Below are 14491 nucleotides of genomic sequence, written 5' to 3' on the forward strand. Positions count from 1 at the left end.
CAGAAAGATCCACATAGCAACATGTTTCAGGTCAATCTAAACCTTTTCATGGATAGAGAAAACAGCACACAGCCGCAGTGAGCGATCTCAGTCAGCGAACTCTGGAACAATCAAAAGAACTTCCAAATTTGATTATTATTATTAGATCTTTCTGTGTATATGCACTCAATATAATCTTCTACTTTAGCCATGAGTGGCTAGGCCATGCAGGTTATGGGAATGTATTTATAGGATTTCTGGCTTGCACCTTTATGTAAGAAAAAAATACCAATTTTTACTTGTGAAACAAAACTTAAATGTACTGTTAAAAGTGTTGTTGCAGAAAAATGCATAGCCATAGTATTTTAAACTAAAGTGAATCACTGCTGTCAAAGAAACAACTGTAAGCACTTTGCAGGGAAAATGTGTTGATGAAAAAGCTGGTGGTTAAGCATGTATACCAACATAAACATATTAAACACCTCAGTTACATATAAAATCCAGGGGGTCATGTGGTCCATTACTTTTACCACCATTATACATCAGATCTTACAGTAAATCAGCCTTACCTAAATACTCAGTGAAAGCTGTGCTAAGGTCAGAGAAATGAAAGAGAAAGTTACGTGCAGCTGAAGCCATAGGACAGATCTCAAAGGACACTGAAAATCATTGCTGACCTCTTCAGGTGCCACATGTTGCAGGAAAACTGATACTCCTCCAACAAATTAGTCAGATCTAGAATAATCAGATGACACTGCCATCATTTTCCCAGAGGTCAGAAACTAAGGCCTTCCGGGAGATTCTTCTAAGAAATAAATGTGAGGTTTGGGAGCAGCTTTCTGCGAAACCCCTCTGAAGCACATGACCAGACTGGCACCGCAGGCTTGTGTAACCCTCTTCCACTCTTCTGACCTGCAGCCAGCCGCATGCTTACTGACAGAGCAGGCAGAGCAGCAGTGTGAGCACCAGCGGCTGGTTCCTGGGCATGCTACCTTCCCAGAAGTCTCAGGCCTCAGAGCATTCACTATAAGAGCTGCTTAGGTTTCAGTGGTGTTTCAAATGTTATGATAGCATGTTATGATATTTTTAGGGTAATTTGGATGAAACCAAGGGAACTTCCTTGAGACTGTCCTGTCCTGCACTTCTGCACAGACCAAACCAGCGCTGGGAAATCTTAAATTAGTGACACCTCTGATCTACCCTTCTTGCTCCTGTCTTGGGGCCCATCCTCCTCCTTCTCACCCCCCAGGAAGGAGATGTGCGGGGTGGCAGGGTGATCTTCTTCTCCCTCGGTGCTGGGAAGCTGTTGGCAGGGCGGGAGGGCGGGGGCATCTGGCTGGTCATCCACCTGCACCTCCAGGTTCAGCAGGAAGGCAAAGGCCAGGGACTCGGAGTAGGTGTGGCTGTGGGTGTCTGAGGAGGGGCCAGAGGTGGAGCCAGAGGTGGAGAGCTGTATGTGCAGGGTGGAGCGTTGGCACACCACGGGCATCTCTCTCAAACTCTCGTGCTTGCTCAGGAGTTCTAGCGCAGGTGCCAGGATGAAGGAAGGGAGAAACCTAGCAAGAGGGAAGTGACAGGCAGCAGGGACAGTGGGCTGGTGTCAGGTTCCCACAGGCAAAGGTAACCACTCTGGCAAGGAATTATAAACTGTGAGTGCCTTTCAACAATTCTTCTGTTGTTAACTACACATCAAAATAATCAATCAGTAGACAATAATCTTGTGTCAATATTTAAATAAAGAGTGTACAGGACCAACATGGTCCGGTACATTTAGGAAAATGTGTTGTACTGTGCTCCTTGAAGAGTAAGGCTGGCAGACACACAGACAGAGACAGACAGACATGTAGGCGGGCAGGCAGACAGGCAGACAGATCGAGTGGTATGCCTTGGCCTCGGAGCGAGGGTAAGTGTGTCATAAGCTCCTAGCAGCACTGACCTGCCAGTCAGATTCTTCTTCAGGCTGGACAGAGTGGTGTTTGTGAAGAAAAGCAGAAGCTGCCGGACATCCTGCCACAGCCAGAAGGCCCTTTCTGGAACATGCCTCAGCCACAGCAGCAGCCTACAGGGGGAAACACCCAGAGACACACACACGTGTGCGCACATGTACATACGTACACATGCACACACACACACCTTAGCGGCCTTATAATGAACACTGGGTTTACATTTTCAAGCCCGCTCCAGATCAGACAAAACCAGCTCCTGAGTCAGCCATCAACTGAAATCCTAAATGGAGATTTCATTTCCAACAACTGTTGTCTGTGTATCCTGGATTGTCCAATACACCTGCTAAATTTAAAATGGCTCAAAGCAAACACACTTGTTCCAGAAAAAGGGTACTGTGTAATAAACTACTAGCCTTCTCTGATTTCTGTCCATTTCCTACAGTGTTGCTAGCATGGGTTCAGAGTTGTAGTGCTGGACAGCAGGTATATGACCTGTAGCTGAAGGTGAGGAAGACACAGGCAGGCAGTGTGTAGGGCAGGAGCAGGTATGATATCAGACGCGCTGGGAAGAACTTGCTGTGGACATTTGCCAGTCCAAACTGGGCCATGAGGTTGCATAGCAACGCTAAAAAAAAATCAGAGGAGGCCCGTAAATGTCAGGTCAGAGCATACATGCAGTGCTTCCTAATTTACGAAAGGTGATGAAGCAACGGCAAAACCACCACTGACAGTAATGTAGAATAGAAGTTGGAGAAGTATTGTTAATAACAACGACACAGACAAAATACAACACAGGCCCAAACTATTAATTGCATACTTTGTTGTTCCTGGTGCTTTCCTGGTATACTCTTGTAAATAAATTCCCTACCTAAATGAACAGATCATTTATGAAATCACCACTGTTTTGAGTTTTCTACCTTCAAGTCACTATCTGATGGTAGAAAGAATGAACCAATAGACTAAAACATGCTTTCTGCAGCCTACCACCTACCCACACTGGAAATGGGGCAGTAGTGCTAGAGAGTGTAAAACTTCAGGTAAATATTCTAATCATCATTAGCCAGTGATAAAAGTTAATTGTCAAAGTAATGTGAGAGACAACCCAGAGATGCTTAGGGTAGTAACATCAATTCTGTGATATTTTCCTCCGTAAACCGTAAACAGGCAGGCAGAACTGCCTGGCAAAGTTTCAGGTGTGAGGGGTATGTGGTGGGCTGTGAATTGAGGGCAGAGGCTGTGGAAATTTGCCCACTTTTTCGACAGTGCCATCACATGGCGGAGCCCAGCCACAGCCTGCTGTGTACCTGTCTGCACCCACACCGGCAGGCTGAGGTATAGCGCCTTCTCCAGCGAGCTCAGGTTCCAGGGCAAGCTCTCCGGCGGACTGTGTCCCTCTTCCTGCGCTATCGCTGGGCTCTCCCTGTCCTCCTCCTCTCTCTCCTTCTCCACCTCCTCCTCTTCCTCTTTCAGCAGGGTCTGGCTGTCCATCTCACTGCCAGAGCCCAGGCCTTTCAGTGGGAAGGGCCGGTACTCTATAAGATCTGAAAAGGTCAGCACAAAACACAGTTTATCAGTGTCAACCACACTGCACAGGGGGCTGTCACCGCGAGGAAAAGCACTGCTCTCACCGGTTTACAAACTACTGTTAAAAAAGGCAGTCACATCACAAACAGCAGCCCCCTCAACACTGTGGAAAACCACTCACTGTTTATGCTACTTGTGTACAACAACATAATCCTGCTAACTGTCTAGCCACATTCGAAACACGTTTGCTCATTGAACGAGTGCACTCACAAAGCACCGCATTTAGAAAACTGCACCATCATGTCTTTTTGCCCACTGCCAAAGAACACAGGGATAACTTTCAAGGACACACTCTGGGAAAGGTTCCACTTGCCTCTGATCTTTGTGTGCTCCATTTCTCCTGAGGGTGATAGGTGACCAAGTGACAGGACCAGCGCTGAACTTGTGTCGGCCTGATCTTAAAACCCCCAACCGTACGGAAGATCGTTCTCAGGTGGGCATTGGGAGCTAGTGAGGTGTTTGCGCAGACCACCTTGACATGGTGAACTTCCACAGTGTAGTTATTTTTGGCAGACACGATAATAAATGTGGCCAACTGTTGGCTGCAGTCAGAGGTGGGCATCTTGTTTTAAGTGCAGTGTGCTTACTATGCCAGCAGTGTGTGATACTGAATTTAAGGTATGCATTAATGCAGAATTCATGTTTACACATGTACAATCAATCTGAACTTATTTGTTTTAGCCAGAGCAGATAGGGGTGTTTTATGTAAACTGATGAATGTTTTACTTTTATCAAGAATTCAAACTGGAACTTTAACTTAAGGATTTGCGCTTAAAAATTAAAATCCAGGGAAAGTATTGCATTGGCCAGCACACACCACAAATAAAGCTATGTTCCAAATTGCCTTCCCCTTACTGACCAAAGCAAATGATCACTTGGTGTGACATCACAGACTGACCACTTAAGAGCACATTATAGAGTAGTCATTTAAGGGCCACAGAGAGGAGGTCAATGTGGAAAAAAATCTGTTCAAAATGGTCTGTTAAAAAAACTGCTAAAGACATGGAGAAATAGAGTGGGGATTACAAAAGCATTTACATGTTTCCTCTTTCATAGTCAATTTCTCTGTGGCACACATTAAAACCACGCCCACATGAACACACACTAGACAGACACATGCACACACAGTGTGCTGTCTTTATATTTATGCTTTTGGTTGTTGTGGCAGAGAGCTACAGGAACCATGTGAGAGACCTACAACCAGGCTGATACAGTGTCTGTACAACTGATATAATGTAGGCTGCCACAATGTTTGCAGTCCAATAAGTGGTTACCCTCAGGGCAAATATTTACAAAAATCAGAAGCTGGGCCTACTCTCACAGAAAAAAAAAATCTGAGAGAAGCTCAGATTACCTCCCCTTGAATGAATGACTTAAAAAAACATCCTTTAATAACACTGCATTGTTTTAATGCAATTTAAGAGGAAACAGCTTTAGAGCCAATCATAAAACTGAGTCATGTATCTGATAACCTCTCCCTCTCCCTATTTGCACAAAAAGGACAGAATCAGAGCTCCCACATAATGAGGTTTCACACTTTCAGACTCAGCCTGAGAACTACCTATTACCTGTGTACGGAGCTTTGAAACACAGCGTTTGAAAATGAAAGGCAGCTGCCCTGTGCCAAGCTAGGCCAGCAGAGGAGTGTCAGTGTTCCCAGATGGCATCTTTTCTGGCACCATTCAAGCAGCTGTTAGCCAGTGTACCAGCCAAACATCTCAGCACCCTGATCAAGGGCAGTGATACTGTCAGCTCTTTCTCTGGAAGCTCTCTATGACAGCTATAATAATTAGGTTGGACCTTTGTTTTCTGAGAAGACATGTATGCGGTCTGGACTGGAATTTTCGTCTGACTTTTCCATGGTTTACACACAACCTTATTACAGCATTTCTTTATTGTGCTAAATGTAGAAAAGAAATTAACTGAAAATTGTGATTTTTTTTTTGTTTTGTTTAGCTTAAATGTGAAACTTTTTCAGCTTTCTAGCTCACCACCAACAGAAGCAGCTGAATATAAATATGTATTGTGTTTGCAAAGGTAAATGGCAACAACAGAAAGTCTGAGGTTAATATTTTAAATTCTTACCACTTTTTTGCAAAAAGGAAAGTGCATCCTGGTATCCCCTGCCAAATGCCTTCTTGAGATCCTGCAAATGAAATGTCATTTTAGATTCAGTCTGAGTGTAAAATCATTTCCCCGCATGTCTGTGGGGTAACTGAGAACAACTGGAGCCCAGGCAGCACTGGCATATACTGAGTGTGAGAACACTATTCTGACACACAACCAAACACTGCCGTTCTGCTAGCCAAGTCATCGCCATTCAATTTGCCAATTGAAGTCTGCAGACAGTCAACTGATTGTGAAAAAATTACCAATTAGACAGTGTGTTCACCATAATACTAGCACTTACAGTACATAAAAATGTATTCACTGCCAGACAACTTGATCACAGCTGACTGTATGTCTTTTTATTTTCCCTAGTCATTCGCCAATCTGTAACGTCCCCCACTCTACAAAGTCTTAATCTCTGTTTGTGTAGCTGTAATGCCACATTTTTTTCTTTATTCCTTCATATCTGGCTGTTAGGTGCTGGGAAAATCAGTCCATAGCCTGCTGACAAACCAAGGCCACATCTCAAACTACTGCATATTTCCCCATTTTAAAACAATTCTTTGCACAGTATCTTGGAGGAGTAACAGCTGACGTGCTGTAAGGTAAGGTTGTGATTTGCAAATATTTGATCTACCAGCCTGTCACACTGAGCATGGCAATTCACTGTAACAGCATTGGAAATCAACAACACTGTGCATTGTGCGGTTGGCTTGTGAATGCAGGACCTGTGGGCGGGTTCCCTCAGGGGCCAGTCATGGAGGGCGGTTTTGTGGTCCTGCGCCATCTCTCCGACCTTTACACCCCCTGAGAGGAATAAATGGGCCCTCACCAGGCTGGTGGGAGGGAAAAGGGCGTCCATCATGCGGAAGAAGTTGACCGAGGTCAGGTGGAAGGCGAAACCGCTCACGACAATGTCATAGCGGTTGGGAAGCTGGTCGCGGGGACAGATGTCCACATCCCCGGCGAATGGGGACACGGTGAGGGTCCGATGGGAATCGTGGGTCGGCTGGATGCTGGTGAAGCCTCCGTCTATGTAATGCTACGAGCGGACACAGTCACAGACAAAACAGCCATCAGCTGCAGCTCCTCATGATGGGGCTGCTCACTAACCTGAGCATTTAAATCACTGCCAGGCCCTCTCTCATATATTTATACATGGATAATTCATCGACCTTGCTCCTGACAACAAACAATATTTAAGACATTGCCGTGACAAAAAGTATGTTTTCCCTAAATGGGACCCTGGAATATGCATAAGATTATTTGCACAATTTGGTCATTTTTATTTGGAAAATTCATACTCACCACTCCCTTGTAGCTAGGGGGCATCAAGCCACAGTACATGGGAACAAAACAGCTACACAACAGCGCCTTCCAGTGGAGAGGATGATTACAGTAAGACTTGAGGTAGGCAGTCTTTTCTGGCTTACTGACAGTTCAGAGAGCCTTACGCTGTGTAGCTAACTGTTTTCAAGAGACAGCCTTATAGGCAGTTGATTCTTAAATCAAAGTGTATTGTAGATGAAAATGTACAGGTTTTATCAAGAAAATATGTACCAAGAGCAATATAATGCATTATTATTGATTCCCGCATACAACAGACAGAGAAAACATGTCAGCTTACATATAAAATGCCTCAAAATGGTCAAGACTTTCAAGACCAATGAAAGATGATGGGAACTGTAATTAATCATTAATAAACTATGAGCATTAAGAAAACAAGCAAGCATTACATTAGTGTCTGTCAGAAAGAACACTAGAGACATGTTACAAAAGGCTCATACAAAGCAATTGTAATCCACATTTATTTTACATCACACACGAAAGAAACATGGCAACGCCAATCCAGTTTTTCACCCCATCAGTAACCCGTAGAAGGCAATTAATGAGATAACAGTGGGTCTATCTGTGCCACTCCAAATGCAAGTGTATATTTTCACCATTCAACTAATTACTAGTGGAGTATTTTGTTCACAAATGTTTAGGAGTAACAAGGTAGTTAATGCGCAAAGACACAGAACATTTACCTGGACCACATCCTCTTTAGACTCAAATTGAGAAATCAGAATGTTCTTGCCGTCAGGAATACGTGTTGTGGAAACGTGCAGGCGGCCGCTGGCGAGCAGATGTGCATTGTCCGGTAGGATTCGGCGCAGCACCTGCTCTATCCACTTAAAAGTATCTACAGAGGGATGCAGCGGTCCCAGAACGTGCCCCCTGGAAACCCTGGCGAATTTTATCATCTCGTCTCGCACACGACCTAACAGAGACACGACAATGATGTAACCCGTGTACACTTTCTTCTTACCTGATTGGCAAGGTATGAGCCATTGGTACACTTAAAACAGGCTTTGCTTCTCACAGCTCCCTATGAATTTAAGTAGACTTAAATGGACATGGGCAAAGCTATTTCTTGCTGTTTACATCGGTAATAATTTAATTGCAAAAATGGACGGGTGCAGAACTGCTAACTTAAGTCGGAGGGCTGGTCACACTCACCCATGTTTGTTCCACACACAACTGCAGCGGCTGCCAAGGACCCAGCAGACGCTCCATACACTTCGGGTGCTCCTTGCAGCACCTCCGGGGCGACATCCAAAAGACACTGTGCTACACCAAGCTGATAAACTGCCAGGAACCCCGAACCAGAGAAAGAGATGGAAAGCGGTGCTTTCCCAGAAAGCGCCCCAGTTCCTGACTTCGGCGACATGATGACTGTGCTCTGAAAACCAGCTAACTGAAAATGTCCCGTTCCACTATTTATGTGTTTAGATTTGCCAATGTTCGACTTCTGTAACAAATTAATGCTAACAAATTTTTTTTCTCTGAAATGTCAATGCACACAATTGACTGTGGAAGGCACAGCTAAAGTATGCTAAACCAGTAGGGCAGCAAAGTCCCAGCTAATCAGATTCAATACATCTTTAAGTCTGTGCTCATTTATGCCAAGGTTAAGCATTTTCCACTTTATGCCCAGTCAAAGTCTTCAATTAAGTACCAAACCTGGGATGAAACAATTGGCAAAACAAATATGGTTCAAAGTGAAATAATTGAAAATTAAAAGCTTTCCTTTCCCTGATTTACGCACAGGAAGAACTCACTAGGTCTAGATATTTGCCTCACCGCCTTTTATACCCAAAAGGAGAAGCTGAAAGTGTGGAATTAATTGATCTGTAATTTACCATACAAAATTTCACAAATTTGACTTGCCACCCTTATCAAATTTTGACTGGTCTGTTCCAGATTGAACTGATATTGTGCCTCATTTTTGGTACATGTGACACATCTTCCCTTTCATTCTCTTCTGTATGACCTGAGGTTACCCCTTTCAGCACTATTTACCATGCAAGACTCCCAATTTGGTATCAAAGACAGGTCTGTGTTTGTACCAAGTGTGGTATAACAGGCATATTTTTCTCACTCTTGTGAAATATGCTTCCTAAGGCAATGACCTGTAGCCTCCACAATACCCACCTTAATTTTACACAATACATGCTTTAAAGTATTACATCATTTACTGGTGAAGTGAATTTTTTGCAGGCCCCATTTCAAGGTACTGCACCCCAAAGAAATGAGTAAAACCACTCAGCTGGGAGAAATAAAGAACACAGAATGTAGAAAAAAGATTGTTAAAGCACTGAGATGACATGGAACCCTCACTTAATATTGTGTATATGTACACAACAGACATGGCTATCCTTATATGAAATTACCATTCTTTAGGGCTTCTTTGGTGTTTTGATGTCCAAGAGAAATGTTTAATTTAACCTCGATATCTGCTTTATCAATTTTGAGTAAACACATTAAGCAAGCAGTACCTGGACATTTGCTAAAGAAACATCTCTGCAGCAAACCAGATTTTTTTTTTTTTTTTTGCATAGAAATGAAGAAAATTCATTTTGGCTCAAAACAGTTAGCTGTTGTGCACCCAGTAGAATTAGCCAAAAGCTGGTACAACTTACAAAAAGGATGGATATACAAGGAAAGGTAGCCTCCTGGCTAACTGTTTTGGAAGTCATGCAACATGTGTCTGTGTTACTAAATCCAGCTAGTTGTCTTCAGAAAATTGACAGACTGTGAGTAGTTAGGCTTGGCTCCCACAAACACCTGTCACCATAATAGTTTCAATGAAACAGCTACAATATTATAAAAATTGTACTACAAGTCATACCATACTTGCAGTATTGTCACACTGTTCAAACAGAATGTTTCTCAATCGACTTTATGACTTTAGAAAACGTATGCCTTGTCTCCAACTGTATATGGGTCCAAAGTATGTATAGTAGTATTACATGCAAAGAAAAACTTTCCCACCAGATGAAAAATATGGTTCTCAAGTGAGCTGCCTGCAGTACTATACTAAGAAAAATCCTTGAAAAGCCTAGTCAGAACACAGTCAGTTCTAAATTGGTGAGGTTAGAAGCAACTCTCTTTGCCTGACTTTGCAATCTTAGACCATAGAAGTGTTGGCAAAACAGAACATAGAAACTGTTTTTTGTGAACTTACTAAGAGCTCTTAAAGAAATGCCACACTGTTTCCATATTTTTTACCATTTTTATTGATTCTTTCCTCAAATTCAGTAAATTAATCAAAGAGGCCAAAGCCCATGTCATCATCAGATTCTTCAGACTCCTCTTTCTTCTCTTCCTTCTTTTCTTCTGCTGCAGATCACAAAATGGAATCAGTTTCACATTTCTAAAGAGCTGAGGGATTGCATTTGAGGCTTATGTTCGTACCTGCCTGCTACATCATATAACTGAAGTTAAGTACAGGATTTAACTGGCAGATAAGGATCCAATTCAACAGTTAAGTATGACGGAAGATGAATGATTGAATAAAAATGTATTACTTACCGGCAGGAGCTTCCCCAGCCGCTGCACCTGCAGCTCCTGCAGCTGAGGGAGCAGCTACAGCACCACCTGCTGGCACGGAGGCCAACTTCGACAGGCCTACACACAAAACAAATATGGAGTCAATTTCATCTAACCATCTTCAGAGAAAAATATTATCAGGGCCACCCACTTTGCTGTATTGTAGTGGACATTGTAATTAAAAGCATTTGATAAGTAAAAAGGAGACAAAATCAACAAAACTAAATATTTACCTCCATTCATGACTTCATTAACATCTTTTCCATTTAATTCACTGATGACCTATAGGCACACAGACAACAGGGTGAAAACAAAGCATTTTATTGCAGCTTCTATACACCTTTTTACTTTTATGAGCACATTACTGACATCAATGTTAACTTACAAATGAAAAGGGCAAATAATTAGACAGTAAACCCAGTTTTCTCACCTTGTTCAGGCAGTCGTCATTGGCCTCAATTCCAACGCTGCCAAGGATGCTTTTGATATCCTTGGATGAGGGGCTAGCGTTGCCACCGAGCACAGCAAGCAGGTAAGCAGCCACGTAACGCATTCTGCAGGTAGGAAGAAAAAGTAGATCTATGTGACATATTCCACTTTGCTTAAACCTCTGCTCATCTCATTCGTTTAGCTGTCTCAAACTCCAGGATAACTGTCTATACATACACACAGATGCATATATTTGTTGTGTATTTTCAGTAATTCCACATACTCTGCAAATAAATCGTTCTACTTAACCCAGCAAAACTGGATATTCAAATCGCACCGCTCTTCTCTCAATTAGCCGTACAAGTTGTGACTGAAAACCTAAAAACACGTGGACAAGGCGAAAACTATAGTGGTAATCTGCTAAATCGGCTCAAACGTTTGCTTGATACTACTGACTTCAAAAGTATCTGCAGCTCAAATATATGCCTGGAAGCAAGGCACGTTCGCATTCAACTAGCCAGCTAGCGAGCGACTGCCGATCGTGCAATAGCACACACGTAGCTACCAACCCTGTACAGTCAATTCTGCCGCTAGTCAATAATTATCATTAGACGAAACAGTTACCGTGATATTCTGAAATTTAAAAACGAATGAACTACATAACGACGGCAAAGTTTCGGTAATTGCCCCATGTTGTATGTTTTGCATTAGCCGGCTAACGTTAGCTACACTGCTAGGGTATCCACTGAACAAGCTGCTCAACACGTGCTAATATGGAGCATGTTTTAGATTGTCAACTAGCTGCTTTAATAGTTAATTCAACATTTTTTCATATGTGGTTGTGTTTTCATCGTTACAGCCGCCATTACAGTATTGATATTTGTCGGTTTAATCAATTCATAGTGTCCGGAATTGTACCCACTTTAAGCCTGTAAAAGACACGAAACGCCGGCACGGCTCAAGATTCAGGCAGAAAGAAAGACCGCGGCGCAGGTCACATGTTTTGTTCCTCACACGCATGTCAAAGGTCAGGAAAATATTTTGTATAGATATTTTCATCTAAAACAATTTTTGGATTCGGTTTTAGATATAAATAATTGTGTTTTTATCACTATTTTGAAATTTGCGTTGATGAGTCGATAATTTAGAAATAAAAAATATGAGCATGCGCACTAGTACAAAAATGAAAGACGCCAGGGGTGTGTGAAGTTTCCCTTGATTACGGTTTCCAAGGTGATTACAAGTAACGCTCAGACTAGGGAATGGGGCGACATTAGTGTCTGTCATTGTCACTGTTACTGATTAACATCTTTGAGCAACTGTCAAAGATCTAGGCTTGCACTCATTAGTTCTCTTAACTCGCATATGTGGTCGAAACTTTAATTTTGAAAAAGAAATATACATATAAAGGCGCAACTGACCCCTTTCTTTTCAGGTATAAAATAAGTAATGATCGTTTAAGGCTGAAGCACATCATGCTGAAATGTATCATTTTGCAATGCTTAATTGTATATAACATCATTTCATATACCCCAAGTCTTTTTAAACACTGTTGTATTCCATGGAAAACATAGGGATCAGCTATAAAATGACTGCTGGTGTTTTGACTTGACATGGTCACAATTCATTTTGACAATCTGCACTTTATAAAAAAACAATGCTGTCTCCTCCTTTTGCAGAATTTGTGGCCTCTGTTTTAGGATCTGAATCTTCAAAGAGGGAAGCAATGATGTTCAGTCAAAGTTGAGGGTGTGGCAATGGGAACAGCCCCTCCCCTTTCTCCTGTGTGGTTTAGACTGGATCCTCATGTGCCACATCTTGTAGATATCTAGAAGCACCAAGAGTGAGAGGATGAGGACATGAGATAAAACACCCTCTCTTTGAGAACCCCCCCCCCCCCCCCCTACACACACACACACACACATTCACCACCTGAACACACACCACCTGCACCTAAATCTCCCCTGCTTCCCAGCTTTCACCATCACTGAGTCCTTTAAGACCATCTCTTCATGCACAGCTCCAGTAGTCAGGGTGATAATAGAACCATGAGGTGTAGTGGCAGGGAGCAGGTGCTGGTAAAGGCTAATGGTACAATTCCTAGGTGAGGATTGCTTTAGTACCCTTGAAAAGGACACTTAACCCTAATTTCTTCATCCAGTTGTATACATGGATGATATTTAATAAATACCAATTAGATAGAGACATCTGCTCAGTTTCTATGTATGAACTATGGTGATGAAGTCCCTCCAGACAAATTCATCTTAATAAGTGGTGTTCCGAGTCTTAGAAGTTCTTTATTTTTTTGTTTTCTCATCAGTGACATCCTGCTTTGATGTGAGGAGGGTTACTTGACTAAACAATGTCCTTTCTCTACGGGACCAGTTATGTCTAGTATGCCTCTTGATACTGTACCTCCACATTAATTGGCTATTTTCCCATGGGTGAGGTGCAGGCAGTCAGTAACTCGCTCTTCCTATATCGGGCTACAGAGAGCGGTGTTCCTGAAACAGTTGCTCAGCATGCCTTTTTCAGTTTCAGTTCCCCCTTCAATGGTGCAGTTGTACAGTTAGAATGGCGTAACGATTGTTTCTGACTGAACACAGACGCAATGTGCGATCGCTTCTACAAAAGTGAATGAAGGCTCTGTGGTATTTCTCATACTGTGACCGGGGCCCCACCCTCCGCAGAGTGAACCTGTGGCAGGTTGGAGAAAGGCACAGGGGTTAGGTGCATGAGTGATGATTCTGAGAGTGGCTGTCAGATCTGGCAGCCCGGCAGGAATTCCCCAGTGGGTCAGGTGACACTGCGGGGTATTGTATTGCAAAACGATGAAGGAAACCACAATGAGGAACAGTATAGTAATGTCATCACAACACAAGTTAATATGCCACTGTAAAACGAATAGAAAAGGGTGTAAACAATGATCCCAGTGATGTGTTAATTCCCCTCATCCCAAAAGCAGTATATAAATGCTGCTACAAAATTCCCTAAAAATGTGTATATTTGTCAAAATAGCACATTGAATGATTGCACCATTCATAAATGTTAGTCCGTACACAATGCAAATTGTCATTTTTGTGTTGAGACACTACATACACAATTTTAAAAAATTGTTAAACTCATTTCACCGTATTTATTCATATCGGTCACACTTTTTCTTTTTCTTTTATACAAAAGTTAGAAAAAAACAACAGGCTCAGTTTATGAGGACACTCAATATTTACAGAGAAACAAGAGAAATCACTCAAAGTTATGTATACTGTACATTAACTATGTCAAGGATTTATACTGTATATCCCATGTTTGATATCTTTAGTTTGATATCAATGATGCTATATTGATTTTATTATTGGGTTATTATTTGGACAGCAAAGCTATGAAACAGGACACTGCTGGATTGCAGTCATGACTTGGGCACTTGTAAACAGAAGATTACAACTGATGATTATCACACAATCTGTATTTTTGCATAGTGATCAGTAATTTCTTGCTAAAAACAAAGGAAAATAAGACTGTCCTAGGCCACACAAGCGAGTAAGCAGCTTGGCTGATGTTTTCTCTTCAAA

At 42.3% G+C, this 14491-nt stretch overlaps 2 protein-coding genes across 2 annotated transcripts; both read right to left on the bottom strand.

Moving 5' to 3' along the window:
* Window positions 1-1135: 1135 nt before the first annotated feature.
* On the bottom strand, window positions 1136-8331 carry LOC118780393 (1-acylglycerol-3-phosphate O-acyltransferase Pnpla3). Its single transcript, XM_036532843.1, has 9 exons — window positions 8121-8331; window positions 7649-7881; window positions 6927-6992; window positions 6451-6660; window positions 3823-3901; window positions 3230-3466; window positions 2418-2550; window positions 1916-2038; window positions 1136-1535 (listed from the first exon to the last, which is right to left on the bottom strand). Exons 1-9 carry the CDS (start codon window positions 8329-8331, stop codon window positions 1154-1156), a joined length of 1674 nt encoding a protein of 557 aa, XP_036388736.1. The 3' UTR covers window positions 1136-1153.
* A 1832-nt stretch (window positions 8332-10163) lies between these two features.
* On the bottom strand, window positions 10164-11903 carry LOC118781007 (60S acidic ribosomal protein P2-like). The gene is made up of 5 exons (XM_036533839.1): window positions 11845-11903; window positions 10924-11047; window positions 10727-10775; window positions 10476-10571; window positions 10164-10283 (listed from the first exon to the last, which is right to left on the bottom strand). The coding sequence occupies exons 2-5, from the start codon at window positions 11044-11046 to the stop codon at window positions 10207-10209; spliced, it is 345 nt and encodes a 114-aa protein (XP_036389732.1). The 5' UTR covers window position 11047; window positions 11845-11903; the 3' UTR covers window positions 10164-10206.
* Window positions 11904-14491: the final 2588 nt, after the last annotated feature.

This window comes from Megalops cyprinoides, chromosome 7 (assembly GCF_013368585.1).
Source record: "Megalops cyprinoides isolate fMegCyp1 chromosome 7, fMegCyp1.pri, whole genome shotgun sequence".
Lineage (NCBI taxonomy): Eukaryota > Metazoa > Chordata > Actinopteri > Elopiformes > Megalopidae > Megalops > Megalops cyprinoides.

Coding starts and splice junctions, on each gene's coding strand:
- LOC118780393 (XM_036532843.1), bottom strand. CDS start 8,331: ATGTCGCCGAAGTCAGGAACTGGGGCGCTTTCTGGGAAAGCACCGCTT. Junction 6,661..6,926: donor CCCCTAGCTACAAGGGAGTG/GTGAGTATGAAT, acceptor GTCCGCTCGTAG/CATTACATAGACGGAGGCTT. Junction 1,536..1,915: donor AAGAAGAATCTGACTGGCAG/GTCAGTGCTGCT, acceptor CCCTCTTGCTAG/GTTTCTCCCTTCCTTCATCC.
- LOC118781007 (XM_036533839.1), bottom strand. CDS start 11,046: ATGCGTTACGTGGCTGCTTACCTGCTTGCTGTGCTCGGTGGCAACGCT. Junction 10,572..10,726: donor TAATGAAGTCATGAATGGAG/GTAAATATTTAG, acceptor TTTTGTGTGTAG/GCCTGTCGAAGTTGGCCTCC. Junction 10,284..10,475: donor GGCTGGGGAAGCTCCTGCCG/GTAAGTAATACA, acceptor TGTGATCTGCAG/CAGAAGAAAAGAAGGAAGAG.